At 37.1% G+C, this 20,612-nt stretch overlaps 1 protein-coding gene across 5 annotated transcripts in view; it reads right to left on the bottom strand.

The window, feature by feature from the left end:
- Positions 1-1,774: 1,774 nt before the first annotated feature.
- Positions 1,775-20,612, bottom strand: part of NDRG3 (NDRG family member 3) — a 39,953-nt gene continuing 21,115 nt past the window's right edge. For 2 of the 5 annotated variants that reach the window (XM_081323384.1, XM_081323383.1), the window contains exons 4-17: positions 18,140-18,245; positions 17,797-17,917; positions 17,396-17,458; positions 17,048-17,108; positions 16,395-16,481; positions 15,946-16,002; positions 15,178-15,281; positions 13,638-13,703; positions 11,958-12,009; positions 8,257-8,304; positions 6,918-6,953; positions 6,552-6,603; positions 5,921-5,959; positions 2,484-5,187 (exon numbers count right to left, since the gene is read on the bottom strand). In XM_081323384.1, the coding sequence (XP_081179510.1) occupies positions 5,009-5,187; positions 5,921-5,959; positions 6,552-6,603; positions 6,918-6,953; positions 8,257-8,304; positions 11,958-12,009; positions 13,638-13,703; positions 15,178-15,281; positions 15,946-16,002; positions 16,395-16,481; positions 17,048-17,108; positions 17,396-17,458; positions 17,797-17,917; positions 18,140-18,245 (1,071 nt within the window). In that variant the 3' untranslated portion in view covers positions 2,484-5,008. Of the gene's footprint in view, positions 2,094-2,483; positions 5,188-5,920; positions 5,960-6,551; positions 6,604-6,917; positions 6,954-8,256; positions 8,305-11,957; positions 12,010-13,637; positions 13,704-15,177; positions 15,282-15,945; positions 16,003-16,394; positions 16,482-17,047; positions 17,109-17,395; positions 17,459-17,796; positions 17,918-18,139; positions 18,246-20,612 lie in introns of those variants that run through there. The other 3 variants (XM_081323387.1, XM_081323386.1, XM_081323385.1) reach the window with 3 other exon arrangements.

Here is a 20,612-nt window from a genome sequence, read left to right as displayed (position 1 = left end):
TTGTTAACTTCCCCCATTTTAAAAGTATTCTAGCTAGAGTAAAGTATCTCATATTTTTGTTTAACTCAAAATGGTTTGTACTCAACTTTCATTCTACAATAGCCAGGTCTTCAGATTTTTTTCTTTCAATGTAGGGAATTTTTCTTTCAATGTAGGAGCTCCGGAAACTGATGACAACACCCAATTCTAACTAGAGAACTATTCATATGGGTGCTCTAGAGAAAGCCCTTTTCTTTAGTGGAAGTTTCTTGAAATACAAATGTCATGAGTTGCCTGCAAACTATTTTTCTATTGGTTTGGACCTTTGCTGCAGTCTTTCAGGCAACTGTTTTCATGCAGTATACAGGTGCAAATAATATCGAAACAATGTTATCTTGATCCTTCTTAATGCCAAGTGCGCCCAAGCATGATACACAGCACATTGGTATAACTTTTATAGTTTGAGTGCATGTTATTAAGAAGTGTTAAATTCTAAGAACTCACAAACAGCTCAGCTTCCTTTGACGTAATGGAAAGGTGGTTGATGACTGTTTCATTTTTCTCCACAGAAAACCACTGTGTGATAAATTAGATCCCAAAGACACTGCTATAATAGTGTTCAGCACTCTCAAAACAGTGCACAAGGGTAGAATGTGCACTATACACTATAGTCATCTTTGTCCTGTTTTTATTTTTTTTAAAGAAATTAAATGATAAAATGAGCATTGCAAAGTATATCTCCAAAATAATCTTTATTTCTAAGAAAGCTGTTAGGACATAACCACCCAGTTATAAAAACTTCTTGGTCGGTATTGTTTTGCAAATCTTCCCCTCAGAATATAAAAGGTAGAAGGGATAACAACAGTTTTACAGGGGTAAAAACTGTGGTAAAGGGATGATCTGCAGCCTGTCTACCATGGCAACCATTTGGCTGTTTACTCTCAATAATTTCAAGTGTCTTCAGATTCCAAAGTGTGGATTAGTACGTATTAGTGAATAACATATTCTTACACAGGAGAAGATGGAAATTGTCTTGAAGGCTATACATGCTTATCTTAGGCTTAATTTATTCTTAAAGTGGACTTGAACTCATTGCAAATGAAGCCTAGTCAAGTTTAAATATCTGTCACCATCATGCCACCTTCTGACTGGCAGACTAATATTAAAATGTCGCTGGAAGCTTTGGGATTATTTAGTCCCTGCTGGTCACTTATGAAATCTTATCTGTCCCAGTAGGCTAAAAGTAGCATAAATTATCGTATCTAGCTGAACTATAACCCTGCACATTTCTGTGTGCACAAACACAAACCACATCACCAAGCTTCTGATAAAACCAGAGCAACAATGGTTGGAAAAAAAGGTGGAGCCAGAGATCAGTTATATTAACATATTTGTGTTCTTGCTCGGTCAGTTTTCTTGTATTTTGTACAGTTTTTAACATCTAAAGCCAGTTAAGCTTGTAAGAGTAAGAATATCTTGCCTAATTATTTTCAGATAGGTCATTTACTCTGCAATGCTGTTCCCCAAAAAATGGCTTCATAATTTTTACCAAAATATCAAACCAAACTCTTTGAACACACATGCTGCAAATCACTTTTTAGAGCATATGGGATTCCAAATGAAGTACTCTGAAAAACTGAAAAATCAGTTATAGTGCCTCAGAGTGCCAACACCAGAGCTTTAAAGAGACCCGCCATTAAACAAAAATTCCACCAGGGTGAAGTGGAACTTTCTGACAGCATAATTAATCATATCTAGAGTATATGCAAAGGAGAACTCACAAGTCACATTTGGAACAATCTTGGCTTTTAATTTGGATCTGGCACAATGAAATGTTATGTGAGAATAGGCATGGGGAAAATCTATGCACGCTGGATATTAATACAAAATTAGAAGTTGATACACACATGATAAAGATACCAGAAGACTGTCTTTGATTTCTTAGATCCTGTTATTGCATATATATTTTTCTCTTGAAGGTTTTATTAAATTTGGGTTTTTTATTTAAAAAAAGGTTTACTTCCTAGGATGAAACAAAAATGTGCATTTCTAACTTTCTGTTTGTTCTTGACTGGCCTTCTTCAGTCTTCTTAGCTTCTAAATTTGTATTCCATCTGAGGGAAGAAAAACGTTTTTCTGAAGGGAGGAAATAAATGCCTCTGTCCTCTCAGTTTTCACATTTGCTGCCTTCTTTCCTATTGCCTCTCATCACGTCTATTTTTTTTTAAATTGCTTATTTGACTTCCACACTTTGTTTTCTTTATTTGGCTTCTTTTTCACAAGAACTGTGGTAGCTAAGCTCCCAAGCAGCCATCTTGCTTTCTGTCCTTGCTTCCTGTCCAACATTTCTATTTGATTGGCAATTGGGTCTTCAGAAAAAGGAGGAAATCTTCTAAATTTTTGTGCTATCTTTAAGCTTGGGGAAACTAATTTGATCATTTTGCAATTCAAGTGATTGTATATCAAGCCAAAAGCGAGGAACAAAAAACACAGAGACAATCACCTTAACAATTAAAATTGATTATACTTTATTTAACTGCTTTCAATTTTTCCCCTGGCAAAATCTTTCAATCCCTTCCTCTACCTGAAACAGAATTGAATCTGACAGTTCCTGAAGATCTTGGCCTTATAAACAATACACAACAGTAAAAAGTAGATATTCTGCCATAATTTCATGAAAAATACAGCTGCATTTCTCTTCCCAATAACAGCAATCTCACTGTCTAAAGATGATTTAGATTTTCTCTTTCACAGCTAAAATCAGAAAACACAAAATTATTCTGAATTCAAGAAAATAATGATTTAGAAACTTTCTAATTCTCATGGTAAAAATTTTCGATATCTACCAGGAGCAGAGAATTAAATTTAACAGCATTGCATGGAATGAATGTGTGTGCATGCACACATGCACACACAGATACCCTTCATAAACACATATATAATATACAGGCCATAAGCAGAGCACACTTTTACAATATAAACTACATCAAAACATTCCTTTAACTAGTATTTAAATGAAATAATAGTTTTATATAACCCAAAAAGAACAAATATTTCAGTTTAGATATTTCCCTTTTGTATTTTTAGTAATGCATCTGCTTGAGAGAAAGGCTACAAAAATAGCTATGGGTTCAGAAATCCTGAGTTAATTCAATTCTATAGTCTGTTTAGAATTATATTCTGAAATCCCAGTGAAGCAGATGTTTTAAGTTATTTCCCAAACTGCCCGATTCTTAGTGCACTTATTCATTTTAATCTATTTCCATCAGAATATAAATTATATTTATGTACGTGTTTGTGTGTGTCTACATATTTTCCTTCTAAGTTAAGAGAATTTTTTTTCAGTAATAGTCCATAGTAAAATATTTGTTTTAATGAAAATAGTGGAGGGAAAATCTACATAAAGAACCAAATGGTCTTTCACAGATACAGAATTAGCATTATAATAAATGTTGAACTAGTCTTTCAAATATAGAATGAATAATTTCCATTTTATATATATTCATTCAAGATTAGTCCAGTCTCCACATACACTTAGATAGGAAGGAAACCCATTAAATTCAATGAGATTTATTTTTAGGGTCAATATGAATAGCATTGTCTTCTTACTCACTCAACTATTCAAAAGCAGAATTTAGAATTTAGTTGTTCAATTTAATACAATTTATCTTATTTCAATAATTATAAATATATCTCTGAACTAATACATTTAATTCCCTTTAGAAATTAAGGGTGTATAATTTATTGTGAAAATTAAGATATTTGGTTTAGTATCTATTTTCAACTTTGGATTTTTTTTTTGTTTGTTTTCAGCTTCAGGAACTCATTGTACAGGATGTTGGGAATTATACTAAATATCATCTGGTTCTATTTCTAAATCTACTATAATGTAACTTTGCCTATTTTATAGCATGTAAATCCTTTACACACAGTTGAATAATATGCCCTCTTTCTTGGAAATTGAGCTGGGCTAAATAACTAATTCTTCTTGCAGCCTAATTGTTCTAGTGAGAGGTGCTTCTGAATAAACCAACAGGAAACAGCTTACTTTCTCCTGCTCAGTTATGAAATATAGAACTCTTGTACAACTCATACATTATGTTATGATCTCAAGAGTTAGAACAGAAATACATCCGCTCTTGGAGTTCTGAATCAAAGATGTCCTCTCCAATCAGAACTCCAAAGATATTGTTAGGACCACAGTCAAAAGCCTTAATGCCTTTTAGCAGAAGCACACTAGAAAGCAATTCTAAGTAAAAAAAACCCACAAAAATGATCATCTGGATTTCAAGAAGACAGGAGAGACTCACTGTTTTCAAATGATCGGATAGCATAGGAGGCCAGGGGAAATGAAGACATCTTCATCTTGCCTAGCACCAATGGAAGTTAGTAGCTAATGGACGCATACAGATGTATACAATTTCAGTGGCAAGCCCACTGTGGAAGCGCATTTACCACATTTATGACACACACATTATTTCGTCATATTCAACTGAGAACAAGCTAAATTTGGATTTATACAGCATTAATTAGCAAGCCCTTGCAGCATCCATGAAAGTATTTCTTTCCCTTGCATGTTACAGAGCAAAGCTCTGCACATAGAATTAACTGGCTGAACCAAACAGCCATTTTCAAGAGATCAAAACCACCACCACCACCACACCAGGGAACATCTTTTAAAGAGCACCAAGTATTTCAAGCAGATAAATATGAAGGTGTGATGGAGAGGTGGAAGGAATTAAAACAAAATGTGCAGTTTCCCTGGAGGGAGGGGAGAAAGGCAAAAGGAGAGACCCAGCTTTTGATCTATAGCCTGCAAAAAAAGCTCAAAAATCACTCCTGTACCTCCAGCAGCTATTGTTCGGTACAGCCGTAGGCAGCTAAACTTTCTGTACAAACATAACTAGATATAACACCAAAGAGACAGGTGAAAAGTTAGCAGGCATAATGAGAGGAAAAAAACCTTTAATGCCATTTGTTGGATGGGTGCAGAAGAGAGAAAAGGAATGGTCTGGATTCTCATGCTTGCTTAGCAGGATACTTCCATAGTCTGAGGATTGCCATGGACTTGAGTAGTTTCAGGTATTCCCATGTTTGCCTCCCTTAGGTTGTTAGCTTGAAACCGTGCTTGAGTGCTTTCTCCAGAACCTACACTTGAAGATGACTGGGTCCGGGAACGGATCAACCTGGTCATGCTTGCAGATGGCACTGTAAGGAAAGAGGCGGTGAATGCCAGAAATAACAAATGTTTTTTAACTGCCTCAGCGGTCTAATAATGGAGGAGGCAGAAAGAAAAGGAGAGCTGCTGCTGAAAAGCAAATCAGGCATCACTCTGTTCACGGTTCATTAATCTGTACTTGCTGGGGTAAAATGCAGGAACGTTTGTATGTAGAAACTGCTTAAACCCTTTCTCATCTTCAGATCTTGCTTGCAAATAAAATTCCTTTTCACTTCTCCCTCCCAGTTCAGCTTAATTTTCACTTTGTACTTTTACTTGTAATTGCTTCTTTAAAATACCCTCCAACTACCTATATGTTTTGCTGAAGAAGAGTTAGGAATAATGTTTCTCCTACATATCATTCCACTCTCAGAAGTGAAACGGTTGTACAAGCCTTTGATCAGGGAACACCCTGATACAGTCAATCAGCAAACATTCTGTGCAAAGCAGTTGTGTCCTCTCCCCTCTATATACAGTACAAGGATAGCCTGGGAAGCTTTTTTCAGAAAGCTGGAATTTGTTTATTTGATTCCTACACCACCATCTAGCTGCAAACCATGCAATAGTCCAACCAATGCAAATTAAACCACTAAAAAAGATTGTAGCACAAAAAGTGTACAATGAGATGGCTTGGAGTGCCAAAGATCACCAGGCCATGCTATAAGCGGCATAATGCATAAGAAAAATGGAACTCGGCCAAACCAGACATATACTTGTAGATACCTGACTCAGTGTTCAGGTGACTGAGCTGCATGTAAGGGACTGGAAGCAGAGATAAGAGAGGGAATGGGAAACAAAGTTAGGGTACCGTAGTTATAACAAACTTGAGACAATGTAAGCCTTGCCTTGCCATAAGCGTTTCCATATTTTGAATTCTAAAACTTTAAGAATTGTTTAGTAAAACAATAAAGAATATTTTGGGCAATTTACAACATGGTTTCAGTTGTTTGGCTTTTACTGAACCTGATATTAATTTCCATATTGGAAAAATGCTCATGCATATTTCCTTTACAGATAAACATTTTAAGAATAGCCTATGCATCACCTCTGCCAATAAAGTTATTGGTAGGAAAAACTGTAATGATAATCTTTTAAGCAGAGGTTAGATATTTGACTCTCTCTAAAACAGCCTTTTGGAAACTAGACAACAAATCACTAAAAGGCAGAACTGTAATTCAAGGACCTTTTCAAAGGTCCTACTGTGGTAGACAAAACTATCTTCCAGTACAATAATGTGTATGAATTTATGATGGCCAAAGTACAGAATAGGATCCATGATTGAGAAACAAATAATCTCAGTCACTTAGTAGGCTCTAAATGGAAATTAATGCAAAGACATTATATTATCACTTACTGTAACCCATTCCTTGAACAAAGTATTTGAAAGCTTCAGTTAGCTTCCCAGGCTAGAAAAGAAAAATAATAATCAAGAAGTATATGCAAGTATTGCTATACACAATTTGAGGCATTATTACATAATTAAATAATTATACTTGGGTGGTTTATATATCTTTGTTGATTTTTCAGGATATTTTCCAGTCTAATTTTCTAGATTTTTCCCTTTTGTTGTTCCTTTTGGTATTTCATAATTAATTAATTTGGTATATATTACAAATTCTTTTGGCATTTTTTAAAAACTGCAGTTAAAAACTGCAATAAATGATTAGATGGATATCCTTTAGATGTATTAAGTATGACAATTCCTATAATAAAAATATACCTGAACAACTTGGGGCAATCCCCCACAATCTGCCATCTGGAAGAGAAAAATGGATGGTCAAAAAAAATGAACTATTAAGTGATTCCATCAGAGTACTATACATAGAGAAGCAAAACACACTTTAAAACTGAACTTTTTCCAGGTAAATACAAGTCCCTGATATACTGCAAAAGGGAGACAATAAAACATAACATTGGCAAAACAGGAAAAGACAAAATAGATATATGAAACATGTAATAAATGCACTCACACCTAGCTACTAGGATGGAATAAATAACACATCAGGACTTGTTCTTTTAAGCTGGAAGAGATTTGTGAACCATGTTAGTTGAAGATTTGTAAAATTAATACTGAGGGACTATAAACATATATAAAACCCTAAATATCTCTACAGGAAGTTCTTGCCTTACAACAATTGGGAATGGAATTTTGGTCGCTAAGCAATATAGTTGTAAAGTGAGCCATCATGTGACTATACTGCTTAGCAACCACCAGGCTGGCAATCCTTATTGCCATTGTTATGTGAATTTTACCAGTTGTTAGCTGAGAACCCATCACAATCCAAGCCATTCTGGGCTTGGTACCACCCAGCTCCAAACTGAGGTTTCTAATGCCCCCTCCCCATCTCTTGCACTATCTCTGCCCTTTAAGCTGGCCAGCACTCTGCCTTGCCGGGCAGCAAGTGGCCCCAGATCTGCCATGCTCCAGAAAGCTGTAGGCATCCCAGTCCAGTCCCAGTCACCCTTGCTAAACTGCACACTGAACCCCTGCCGCCATGTGCTCTGCACCCAAAACTGCCGTTTTCTTGCTCCTAGCCCTTTGTTCCTTTTTCACAATGCAAAACCATCCCCAAACAGTCCAAGAGTGTGGTAAAAAGTAGTATTTTGGCAAGTTCTAGCTCTGGGAGAGGCTGCTTTGTGTCTCTCCCCCCCTTTTTTTCCCCATCATGCAAAGCCAGCTCATATGGTTCAGCAGCCAGGCCTGACATGCCTTATCAGCAGTGGGGGCAAGAAGGTGGCAGGGGTCAGCTGGGGCAGTACAGTGCAGGGTTGCAGAGGACCAAAAGGGCACAGATGTGGAGGGAAATAGGTGGGTGAGACAGTTGCAACACCCCTGTGGCTGTAAGTATGAGCAGACTGCCAAGCACCCTAATTTTTATCTCGTGACCCTGGGGGCACTGCAATGGCTATAGCTTTGGGTGGGCATGGGTGATAAGTTGTTTTGTTCAGTGCTATCATTACTTCTAGTGTAATTTTAGACAGTTGATGAATGAATGGTTGTAAGAAATCATTCTTCCCACAATCACCTTTCATCACAGAAATCTTTAATTTTTGGTTACCTTCAGGAGTGTGGTATTTACTGGATCTAGGCGTGAATTGCATTCAACCTATGAAACATAAAATAATGTAAAATAATATATTTATATGGTTATATGGTTATATAGTTATACATAGTTATATCTGACAAACTACCGTATTTTCCGGCGTATAAGACGACTGGGCGTATAAGACGACCCCCTACATTTCCTGTTAAATTATAGGGTTTGGGCTATACTCGCCGTATAAGACTACCCCTCTTCCAACGCACACCAAATAAAAATTAAAAAACATCAGATTTGATTTTAATATGGTAATTTTAATTCAAATGCTTATGACATGCAGGTACTTAGTAGGAAAACTGTCACTTATAAACATAAGGCTGTTTGTCATCAAACATGTAAACATAAAACAGTGCAAGTGGATTAAACTTTTCCTAATTCACTCTAAAGCTTTCCCTGTGCAGACCAAATGGGAGATCTGCTCCAGGTTTTCCAGCCAGCCTGCCCAGTTCCTGAGTCAAATGTGTCCTTAGAACTAAGCAGCTGCTCTGGCTGCTGCATTCCCCACCTGCCTTTCAAGTTGGGATAGACTGCAGCTGCTCTTCAACTTTAGAAGGAAAGATGCCCAGACCCCAGCCTGTAAAAAATCACAGACTGCAGCTTCTTCTCCAATTGGTCCCACTTTCCCTGCACAGACCAAATGGGAGATCCGCTCCAGGTTTTCTAGCCAGCCCTGTCCCTAAAGTTTCAGCACCAGCGTATAAGACGACCCCTGACTTTTGAGAAGATTTTCATGGGTTAAAAAGTCGTCTTATACGCCAGAAAATACAGTAACTATAATTGAAAGCCCTCACTAGGAAGCCAATGCCTCAGCAACAACAGTATCTATATATTAGAAGCAAGACTTAAAACTAAAATACTAGTTAGTCACTAATTTTAAAGACAATAATCCTAGCTTTCCTGTAATAACCGTTGCATTTCAGCATCTGATTGCTAGAACAAACCTGATCACATCACCACTATGTCAGCTTTCAAGAAGGCTTCAACATCAACAGCTGTAATAGCGAATAGCATGTTGGACTCAGATGTATGTTTAATAACCACCCAGTCAAAAAATTCACTGGGCGTGTCTCTGTTTCACAAACTAATCTTTACAAAACTATCAAGATTGTTATTAAGAAAAAAAAAGGAAAATCCCATGTAGTCTGCAACATAGAGAGTCAGATGTTGATGGGAGTTGATGGGAGTAAGAATCCCTAAACCTTTAGGAAGTGACAAATCCAATTCATATAGCCAGTTCCTTCAGAGATGCTTTCGGCGTTTGCTTTGTCTATATACAACCTGCAGATTAAACCAACTCAGAGGAATACAGGAAATCATGCAATTTAGATCGCCTCCATTGAAATCACGAAGTGCTATGTGGTTCTGAATATGCAAATATTCCATTTTGAAATGAAAATTCAAACTTCTTTAGTTAGTTATATTAATGACTGTTGAGATTCCCCACTTAGGAACCTTGTATCTTATATCTTAAAATACAGAAAACTGCCTAAATTAAACAATAATAGTATATAGTAGTTTAATGAAGAGAAGGGTGAGGGGTGACATGATAGCAGTGTTCCAATATCTCAGGGGCTGCCACAAAGAAGAGGGAGCCAAGCTATTCTCCAAAGCGCCTGAAAGCAGGACAAGAAGCAATGGATGGAAACTAGTCAAGGAGAGAAGCAACCTAGAACTAAGGAGAAACTTCCTGACAGTTAGAACAATTAACCAGTGAAACAACCTGCCTCCAGAGGTGGTGAATGCTCAAACACTGGAAGTTTTAAAGAAGAGAATGGACAGCCATTTGTCTGAAATGGTATAGGGTTTCCTGCCTTAGCAGGGGGTTGGACTAGATGACCTCCAAGGTCCCTTCCAACTTTATTATTATTATTATTATTATTATTATTATTATTATTATTATTATTATTATTATTATTATTATTATTATTATTAAAATGCAGATAAATTATTTACAGTGAGGGAAAAAGTTATTTGATCTCTTGCTGATTTTGTATGTTTGCCCACTGACAAAGAAATGATCAGTCTATAATTTTAGTGGTAGGTTTATTTTAACAGTGAGAGACAGAATAACAAAAAAAAAATCCAGAAAAACGCATTTCAAAAAAGTTATAAATTGATTTTAATGAGTGAAAGAAGTATTTCGCCCCTTTGCAAAACATGACTTAGTACTTGGTGGTAAAACCCCTGTTGGCAATCACAGAAGTCAGACATTTCTTGCAGTTGGCCACTTGGTTTGCACACATCTCAGGAGGGATTTTGTCCCACTCCTCTTTGCAAATCATTTCCAAGTCATTAAGGTTTCAAGGCTGACGTTTGGCAGCTCAAAATTTCAGCTCCCTCCACAGATTTTCTATGGGATTAAGGTCTGGAGACTGGCTAGGCCACTCCAGGACCTTAACATGCTTCTTCTTGTGCCACTTTTTTTTGTTGCCTTGGCTGTGTGTTTTGGGTCACTGCCATGCTGGAATACCCATCCATGACCCATTTTCAATGCCCTGGCTGAGGGAAGGAGGTTCTCACCTAAGATGGCCCCACCCATTGTCCCTTTGATGCAATGAAGTTGTCCTTTCCCCTTAGCAGAAAAACATCCCCAAAGCATAATGTTTCCATCTTCATGTTTGACGGTGGGGATGGTGTTCTTGGGGTCATAGGCAGCATTCCTCCTCCTCCAAACATGGTGAGTTGAGTTGATGCCAAAGAGCTTGATTTTGGTCTCATCTGACCACAACACTTTCACCCAGTTCTCCTCTGAATCATTCAGATGTTCACTGGCAAATTTCAGACGGGTTTGACATGTGCTTTCTTGAGCAGGGGGACCTTGTGGGCTCTGCAGGATTTCAGTCCTTCACGGCATAGTGTGTTACCAATTGTTTTCTTGGTGACTGTGGTCTCAGCTGCCTTGAGATCATTGACAAGATCCTCCCGTGTAGTTCTGGGCTGATTCCTCACCATTCTCCTGATCATTGAAACTCCACGAGTTGAGATCTTGCATGGAGTCCCAGATCAAGGGAGAATGACAGTTATTTTGTGTTTCTTCCATTTGCGAATAATCACACCAACTGTTGTCACCTTCTCACCAAGCTGTTTGGCAATAAGTCTTGTAGCCCATTCCAGCCTTGTGTAAGTCTACAATCTTGTCCATATCATCCTTGGACAGCTCTTTGGTCTTGGCCATGGTAGAGAGTTTGGAATCTGATTGGAATGCTTCTGTGGACAGATGTCTTTTACACAGGTAACAAGCTGAGATTAGTAACACTCCCTTTGAGAGAGTGCTCCTGATCTCAGCTCGTTACCTGTATAAAAGTCACCTTGGAGCCAGAAATCTTGCTGATTGATAGGGGATCAAATACTTATTTCACCCATTAAAATGCAAATCAACTTATAACTTTTTTGAAATGCCTTTTTCTAGATTTTTTTGTTGTTATTCTGTCTTTCAGTGTTAAAATAAACCTACCATTAAAATTATAGACTGATCATTTCTTTGTTCAGTGGGCAAATGTACAAAATCAGCAAGGGATCAAATAATTTTTCCCCCTCACTGTACATGCTTCAAATAAAGCAAATTCCAAATTTAGAAAATTCTACTTCCTCCAGTAAAAGAAAATTTGAAAAAACAGCAAGATAGTGTTGAGGAAATAACTAATGTTTAGGTTACTTACCACAGCCTCAACTGCAGGAGAGCTGTCTCCAACTACTAATAAGACAGGGCACCTGTAAAGAAGCCACAGCTTAGCATTATAATCTATACAATCATCAGGTGAGTTTTCTGCAGGTTCCAAAGCTTTGTCAAAATGCTGAAATTAACCGTGTGCTATCACAATGCAAATCCCAGCCCTTATGTATGTGCAAAATGATTATGTACAAAATGTGCAGGGATGTGCTGCAATGCTTTCATCACTTCCAACTCTGTGATGTTCCCCATGGATATACCTGCATTAATGCCATCTTCTGTTGTAAAAATCCTGCTTTTTAATTTTTTTGATCATGCTCATATCTGGATCATGTTTTAATAATGCAACATTAAACTAGAACATATAAGGCAGGGGTCTTCAAACTCGGCCCTTTTATGACTCATGGACTTCAACTCCCAGAATTCCTCAGCCAGCATGTCTGGCTGAGAAATTCTGGGAGTTGAAGTCCATGAGTCATAAAAGGGCCGAGTTTGAAGACCTCTGATATAAGGCATCAGATTATATTCATACTCCATTTCAATGGGAACACATCTTTGTTTTCCAATCTTACTCAGCATTTGTTTACAATACATAAATTAATATATATTGGGCATAAAGTCCTTAAATACTTTGCCATATATCAGAGCACCACTTCTAGCTGTCAAAATGTTTGAGGGGCAGCAGCACTGGGTATAATGAAGGGAAAATACAAGCCTTCCTATAAGTAAGCCAGTGTACCACAGTTTGAATGCCTGACAACTCGGTGCCTGCTAAACATAAAGGCTGCTCTGAATAAAAGGCAGGTGTGTGTGTTAGAAGACAACAAAGAGAAGTCTACAGAGAAAACACCTGCTGGATTACCTCATGAGGCAAACAAACTCCCCCCCCCCCATATTGCTTGGCTGGGATTCAGCTCATTACTCTGGCACAGAAAAGAGCAGGTTCCTCATGCTGATAAGTCTTACTCTGAGTAAAGGAAGGGACCCTATTAAAGTTTATAGGCTCACAGACGAAGCTGGAAAACTTACTTAAGACTACTGGTATGAAAGCAAAACAGGCTTCAAACCACTGCTGCCACCAGATCCATTTACTTTCCTGGTTAGATACCATGTTTTGAGCATTACTCTGATTTCTAAATTTGGACTGCTGAGGCCCCAAAGAGTCTTGTTTTGTTTTCAGTCCTTTTTTTCTGAATGTTCAAGGGACTAGGAAGAATAAACTTCTGTAGGTACTTGGAGAGCTCAATGTTTCTGTTACTTTCTAGTGACTAGTCCGTTTCCCACCTCTCTGTTACAAGAGTCTCTGCCACGCTACAGGAATATACTCAGCATGATGAATTCATACAGACAGTTTCAGGGCAAAGATCAACTCTGCAATATACCTTCAGCTGAAGGCTTATGAAAGCTAAAAACTCAGCCCACAAAAAGGAGTTTTTTAAAATATTTTGCATGTGTCTGTAGTGCACATGTGTGTGCATATGTAATATAAATAATTTTATATGCAATATATAAAATATACATAAACGCTTGCTACTACATCTATCAAAAGCACTAGAAAAAGTGAGGGAAGGGAGGTAACTTTTCCAACCAAAGGAAATATAGCTGCCCCCCCACAAAAAATCCACTCAGTTTCAAGCAATATGGTTGAAAGACAGCCAAAGCATCTTACTTGAGTGTTTTTGCTGCTTCTTCATTCATACCCAAGATTGGTCTTTCAATATCCAGATCTCTACGACTTGAAGGTAAAGACAGACCTGTTTAGTCTATTGTGATTGAAGTGATACAGAAGCTTTATAAATAAACAAACAAGCAAGTAAGCAATTGAAGTCAGGGAAGTACAGACTAAGACCGAAATCTTGGGTCAATAGAGTATGACTAATTATCATGGGCAAAAATATGAAACTATTGAAGTACTGAACCTTGGTAATAAAAATATGGGGCTAAAACCATCTAATTTCAGTATTAGTTTTGTCAGAACTGGTAGTTAAACGGATCTAGTCTCAAACTATGGCTATGAATGTTCGAAGAATGAACTGATATATGCTTATTACCCTTGTTAAATAACATATAATGTGGGCTACATAGAATCAGATGTCCCAATAATTTCTAATTTTTTTAAGCTAGTTCTTAAAAACCACTGGACCACGTATGTTAAAATAACAGATATTTCAAACACACACTCACACACACTTCTGAAATGAAGATAAGCTATTGAGAGAACAGGTCATGCATCTCTTGCATCACATCTGATTTGGAATGCACGTTTAGCTTTATGAGGGGGCCCTTTTTAAATATTCTGTTTCTAAAGGGATACTCATGTGCTGCTTCTTTCTTAAAGTAGAAAAATATGAAGAAATAATTAGAAGAGGTTTTGTTGTGGGGAAAAAAATCTACATTACTGACTATAATGGTAATAAAACTGAAAAACTAAGACAAAAAAAAAAAAAGATTCCTTCCCCTAAATCAGGGTTTCCCAACCGGAGGTGCTCGCACCCCCTGGGTGTGTGTGAAAACTTGGGTTTTCAAAATTATAGTGCATGTGCATAATTTGTTGCTGTTACTTCGAACTTTTGTAAAGGGTGCAAGTATATATCAGAAACGCTCTAGGGGCGTGGGGTATAGAAAAGGTTGGGAGCCCCTGCCCTAAACTATCTTGCAGGCTCTCTACAGTTGAAATTAAAGCTAAATATTATGGAACACTTTAAATATACTGATTTGAGAATGTTCTTCATCTACTGCTTAAAGTAGGGGTGTCAAACTGCTGGCCCACGGGCTGGATGTGTCATGCGGAAGCTGCGCCCACCCTATTGCCGGCAATGGCAAAACCATCCCGATACGTTGCGCGACATCACGTGATGTCACGCATTTGACATGTCTGGCTTAAAGCTCCGGATGGCCCCAGACCTTTGGTCCTTTCGTCGTGACCTTAAGACGTATCTTTTCCAACAGGCCGACCTGGACTGATGATAATGGGGTTTTAATTATGATTTTAAATGTTTTTATTGATTTTAGTGGGACTTCGACATAATTTAATTCTTTTTTAATATTTGTATTTATTGTATTTTATTGTTGTTAGCCGCTCTGAGTCCTTCGGGAGATAGGGCGGCATACAAGTCTCATTATAAATAAATAAATAAATTTATACTTTCAAAACTAGGGTGGAAAAAATAAGAGTTTTTTTCAGTGTGGATCCAAAATAGACACATTACCTGTTATAGGAGGTAACAAAGAGCTGAAGGTTTTCCTGATTGATGTCTTGCGCAATGTGAAGTCTGTATGTCTGAATTAGCTCCAAATTAGCCTGCAGTTCTTCCTGAGGAATGACAAATATTATAATTAATTGTCTGGTTAATTATATTATAAAAAAAGTAAGCACACTTCAGTTATCTTGTAAAAAGTAAGAAGGTAATGTACACTGCAGACTACAAGCAGGTAAAAATTATATAACAGCAGATGTTCTGAGTTCCAGTTTATACTTACTATCTATCAGTCTTCTGTCACACCTATCTCAGGAATAAAACTTAAAATTATGAAAGCATAAGCATTTTTATAAACAATTCCTAAGCTAGGAACAAGAACAGTTTATTAGTATATGTAAGGTTAATTTTATATATATTGGCATTTTCAATATTAAAACTTGTAATAGAAGGGGGAGGGCTTTCTCTGTGGGCGCTCCGGCTTTGTGGAATCAGCTGCCGGTTGAGCTCCGGATGGCACCGGATCTCCGCTCCTTCCGGCGCGGGTTAAAGACCCATTTATTTGAACAAGCTGGCCTGGCCTGATGGGGAATTACTTAGGGTTTTAATATTTATATATATATTTTTATTGTTTTTATTGTGGGCAATAATTTAATTCTTTTTTTAACTTTTGTACTTTTGTAGTTTTAAGATATGCCCTGTTCACCGCCCTGAGTCCTTCGGGAGAAGGGCGGTATAAAAATTTTATTAAATAAATAAATAAATAAATAATTAACTTACATGGCCAAAATGGTGAGCTAAAACAATATCCACAAGGTTACTTGTCCATCCAGAAAACTGAAAAATAAACAAACCAAAACAAAATTATATATTGGCACTGCTCAGTTCTATATTAACACATCTGGTTTTTTCACATGCTTGCTTCATCCATCTGTAATTCTAGTATTAGAAATACATGCAGGTATTTTCTCTAAATCGTGCATTGTTTGACCCAAGGCCAGGTTTATGGCTGAGAGAAACTCTAGAACACAGCTACACAAAATGTATCAAAATACATTTCAGTATGTCAAATAAATAAAGCCACTTCTCTATTCTTTCACCTTCCTTTGGGTTTGGAAAAGAAAAAAAGTGATAGTCCAAAACAAATACTTATTCAGTGGTTTTTTGAATTTCTAGTCATCCAGGACAATATTATCACCCTGGTCACAAAACAGAGAGTTCCATCCTACCTTGGATGCTGCCCAATCTATCCAACCTTTTGCGCATGGATCAATATTAATTAGCACTAAGCCTTCTACCAAGTCTGGATGATTCAACTGAAAACAGAATGGAAAATATTAAAGTTTTATTTTTCTGACTATTTATGCTGCATTCTGGTTTATTTTTATTTTGACAGTATAATAAAAATATCAAAAATATATAAACATAGGAAATAAACAGTTTATTGTGGGAATCATTATGTTTGCCGCCATGAGTTGTCCAAAATAATCTAATAATGAAATATAAACTATAAATAAAAAGGAATGACTAAAACGTAATTTTAGTCATAGTGTTAGGGAATGTAACTTAGAACACAAGGCAAGGCTGGCAAGTTTAGTTTTCAAAAGTAAACATACTCTTTTTTATGAGATGATGATGATGCACTATTTGTTTTTTACAATAGCATGATAACCATAATCTTGAATTAACTGCCTCAAATTTATTCATCATTTTAGGGCATTTATACCTCTAAAGAATGAGTCTGTTTTTGCCACTATTGGCAAAACGTTCTGCTCACTACTACATGTATCACTCCTATGTTTGGATTCTACATGGACATCTAGAGCCTAAACAGACTTAATTAGCTGAAACAAAGAAATGAGCACAAACAAATGCTATTTACCGCAAACTTGCTGAGAATATAGGCACCAGCTCCAACTCCTATTCCAATTACACTTTTTAGGCTGAAAAAAAGTTGAAAATGAAGAGAATCCTTTAGTATCCTTTCTATTAGCAGGAACCCATCAAATTTATGGAAACTTAATATCATACTACTTATACAATTTTCCTTTATATGATTTATGGTAAGAAATAAGATTCTACAGATGGCTCCTGAATAAACTTTACAACCACTGGCTTTATTGCAATATGACAACAGCTGTTCTTTCTCCTCTGGACAAACATCAAAGAAAGGCTATTTAGCATCTGTGATTGTTAATAAAGGAAAGTCAGGGTTATTCTGCATACTTGCCTCAGGTGCGTAAGAACAGCAGGAAGCATTTCGGCGAGTTCATCAGTAGTAGGATACTGGTATCTGAAATCAGAAAAGATGAAGTTGACATAAAAGGACTTTATTCCAAGGCTAGCAAGTACCATAGTAACAGATTCTAATCTAGGACATGTTTAATCAGAGTACGGATTTGTAGTGATCAAAATGCTTTCAACTCAGGGGCCTAAAGGGGTCACAAAAGGCTTGTCCTTCCAGGTAATATATCTACATACATTACCCATGCATCATTCCTACTTGTATTTCTATGTCTCCCAAATCAGTACTGTATCTCTTTACATACAGTAAGCCAATATTGGAAATCTGGCTATTCCCCTACCTATTTCAATTTTAAACGTTCTGGATCAAAGGAATATTATACTTACCCAGAAGGGAAAGGAGGAGCCCCCTCTTGTTGTCCAGGTGCATCAACATGGCATACAGCAAAGTGTTGTGTGATTTCCTGCATGTCTTCAAAATTGAAGAAAGTGTTGAAGCAGGACTTATCTGTAGGACAAACCCACAAAATGACCGTGAAAGCACCACTCCAGTTCCTGATTCTTACTTCGATAAAAAGTAACTACAAGTTAAACGGCAAGGTTCGTGATTGTTTTCTAGTTATGGTCAATTAAAAGAACTGTTTCTGCATCAAACACTTCTATTTCTGAAAATATGAATACAATACAGTGAGTCAGCATATGAAAATACCATGGAAAAAAAAGGACTCACGGTTGAGGCCAATATCATGATATGTTAGGATGACGGGACGATTGCCTTTTGAAGTGCCCCGCATAGTGACATGGACAACTCCATAAGCTGTCTCTATATCATGCTCCTACAGAACAAAATGTCAATTTTGAGATTAAAGAGGAATAACCTTCTACAGAGAAAACATGACATAGTCCCCAGTAAATAGCTCAAAAACTGAAAAAACCTGGGAAGAAAAAGGATATTATTAATCTGCAGGAAAAGCCTCCTAATCAGAAAACAATGATCCTAGAAATCATCTTTTTACAAAGTTCTCATCAAATTGTGAATTTTATATTTTAAGAACTGCTCAGAGAAAGGAATTTTATAGAGAGGATGTTAAAACAGGAAAGGTTCATTTATGTACTCTTTCAGTTTTCATTAACGAAATGTGAAAAGAATAGTGCATATGCGCTTTCCTAATATATTCAAGTGTAATATATACACCCAGCAGGATTCACACATTTTTTTCTACAGATTTAGTTCTTTCATGGGATCCATTTATTGATTGAGAAGAGAAAGGTACTAAGACATCTTACGTGAAAATATATAGGTTTTAAGCTTGGGTTTTCTTATAGGAATTATTTTTTTGGGGGGAAAGCAGCTATACATTGAAGTTTTTAGCTTGAATCCGAATATGAACAACTGAAAACAGGGCAGTAACATATAGTCCAACTGAAATTCAAAATGCTTTCAAATGTTATAGGGCTCGCTCTAAACAGTAAGCCGTAAAAAAAAAAGATAGAGAAAATATTACTGTAATGGGCATGCTTTGATGCTCTCTTTAGAGTATACTACAACTCTAACATGTTAAAGAATCTTCACAAAGAGTTTGTGCTTGTATTATAAAAAATAGATTATACTGAATATATAATTGATTATACTGAATCTCATTAACTCTGTTTTGTCCAACTTAGATCTAGCCTACAGTATATGCTACAATCACAAGAAATCCTTCCATGTAATTGCTTATTGAGCCAAAATTTTGGAATATTTTTGAAATATTTTTAATCTACAATACTTCCATACAATGGACACTTTCTGGCTGCATATGATCACTAACATTCTAAATGCTTTGTGTCTGAACCACATAGAAGTCCTTCTCACCTATAGCAGTTGTTAAGATTTGAAAAATTCTGACAAACAGGAGCAAGATTCTATCTAATACGTGGCTTTAGTCTTTTATAGATGTATATTTTCCTTAGATTCTGAATAAATAGTCCAAATGCAAAACTACGTTGTGAAGTAAAAATCATGCTAAGCTAATTGCTCAAATATAAACCAGCACAGTAAATTAAATTATTCAAAATCAACAGAGCAAAAGTATTAATAGAACAGCAAGAGAGTCTATGCAAGCAATGCTGGTTTCTATGGTATTCTATATAAATAGATGAAAGTGTAAATCTAGAGTGATTACTTTGTGAAATGTAAGCCAATTATGTACACAATGACTCCAACAACTCAAGATGTGCCAAAGAGCAGAATCCAATCAGGATTTTTGTCTGAACTTATTCTAGCATGTGAATACAGAATGTTGTTCAACCAACAGAATGACTTTGCTTAGGCTCCATATTTTTTATATCCATTTTTAGATGGATTACTAGACAACCGATGACTATTAGGTCATGATTTCCATATGTAACAGACATCTTTCCTTACATAACATTTGCACATCCCTGTGTACCTTCTTTACCCTCGACATACCTTTGTCATAGCCAACTAAGCGATAAAAGGTAAAGGTAAAGGTTCCCCCGCACATGCGTGCTAGTCATTTCCGACTCTAGGGGCCAGTGCTCATCTCCATTTCAAAGCTGAAGAGCCAGCACTTGTCTGAGGACGTCTCCGTGGTCATGTGGCCGGCATGACTAGACACCAAAGGCGCACGGAACACTGTTACCTTCCCACCTTAGTGGTCCCTATTTTTCTACTTGCATTTTTACGTGCTTTCGAACTGCTAGGTTACTCGTTGGGACGAGTAACAGGTGCTCACTGTTATGTGGCACTCGGGATTCGACCCGCCAAACTGCCGACCATCTGATCGACAAGCTCAGCATCCTAACCCACTGAGCCACGTCTCTAAGCGATAAGCCCTGTTAATTTTATCTCTTTCTCTCTCTCTCTCTCTCTATATATATATATGTATATGTATATAGGGAACGGTTGCTGGAATTGGGTATGTGTAGTTTAATGAAGAGAAGGGTGAGGGGTGACATGATAGCAGTGTTCCAATATCTCAGGGGCTACCACAAAGAAGAGGGAGTCAAGCTATTCTCCAAAGCACCTGAAAGCAGGACAAGAAGCAACAGATGGAAACTAGTCCAGGAGAGAAGCAACCTAGAACTAAGGAGAAACTTCTTGACAGTTAGAATAATTAACCAGTGGAACAACCTGCCTCCAGAGGTGGTGAATGCTCCAACACTGGAGGTTTTTAAGAAGAGACTGGACAGCCATTTGC

This window comes from Vipera berus (assembly GCF_964194415.1).
Source record: "Vipera berus genome assembly, chromosome: 3".
NCBI lineage: Eukaryota > Metazoa > Chordata > Lepidosauria > Squamata > Viperidae > Vipera > Vipera berus.
The sequence above is the reverse complement of the archived record's forward strand: the minus strand, read 5'-3'. Positions and strand labels throughout refer to the sequence as shown.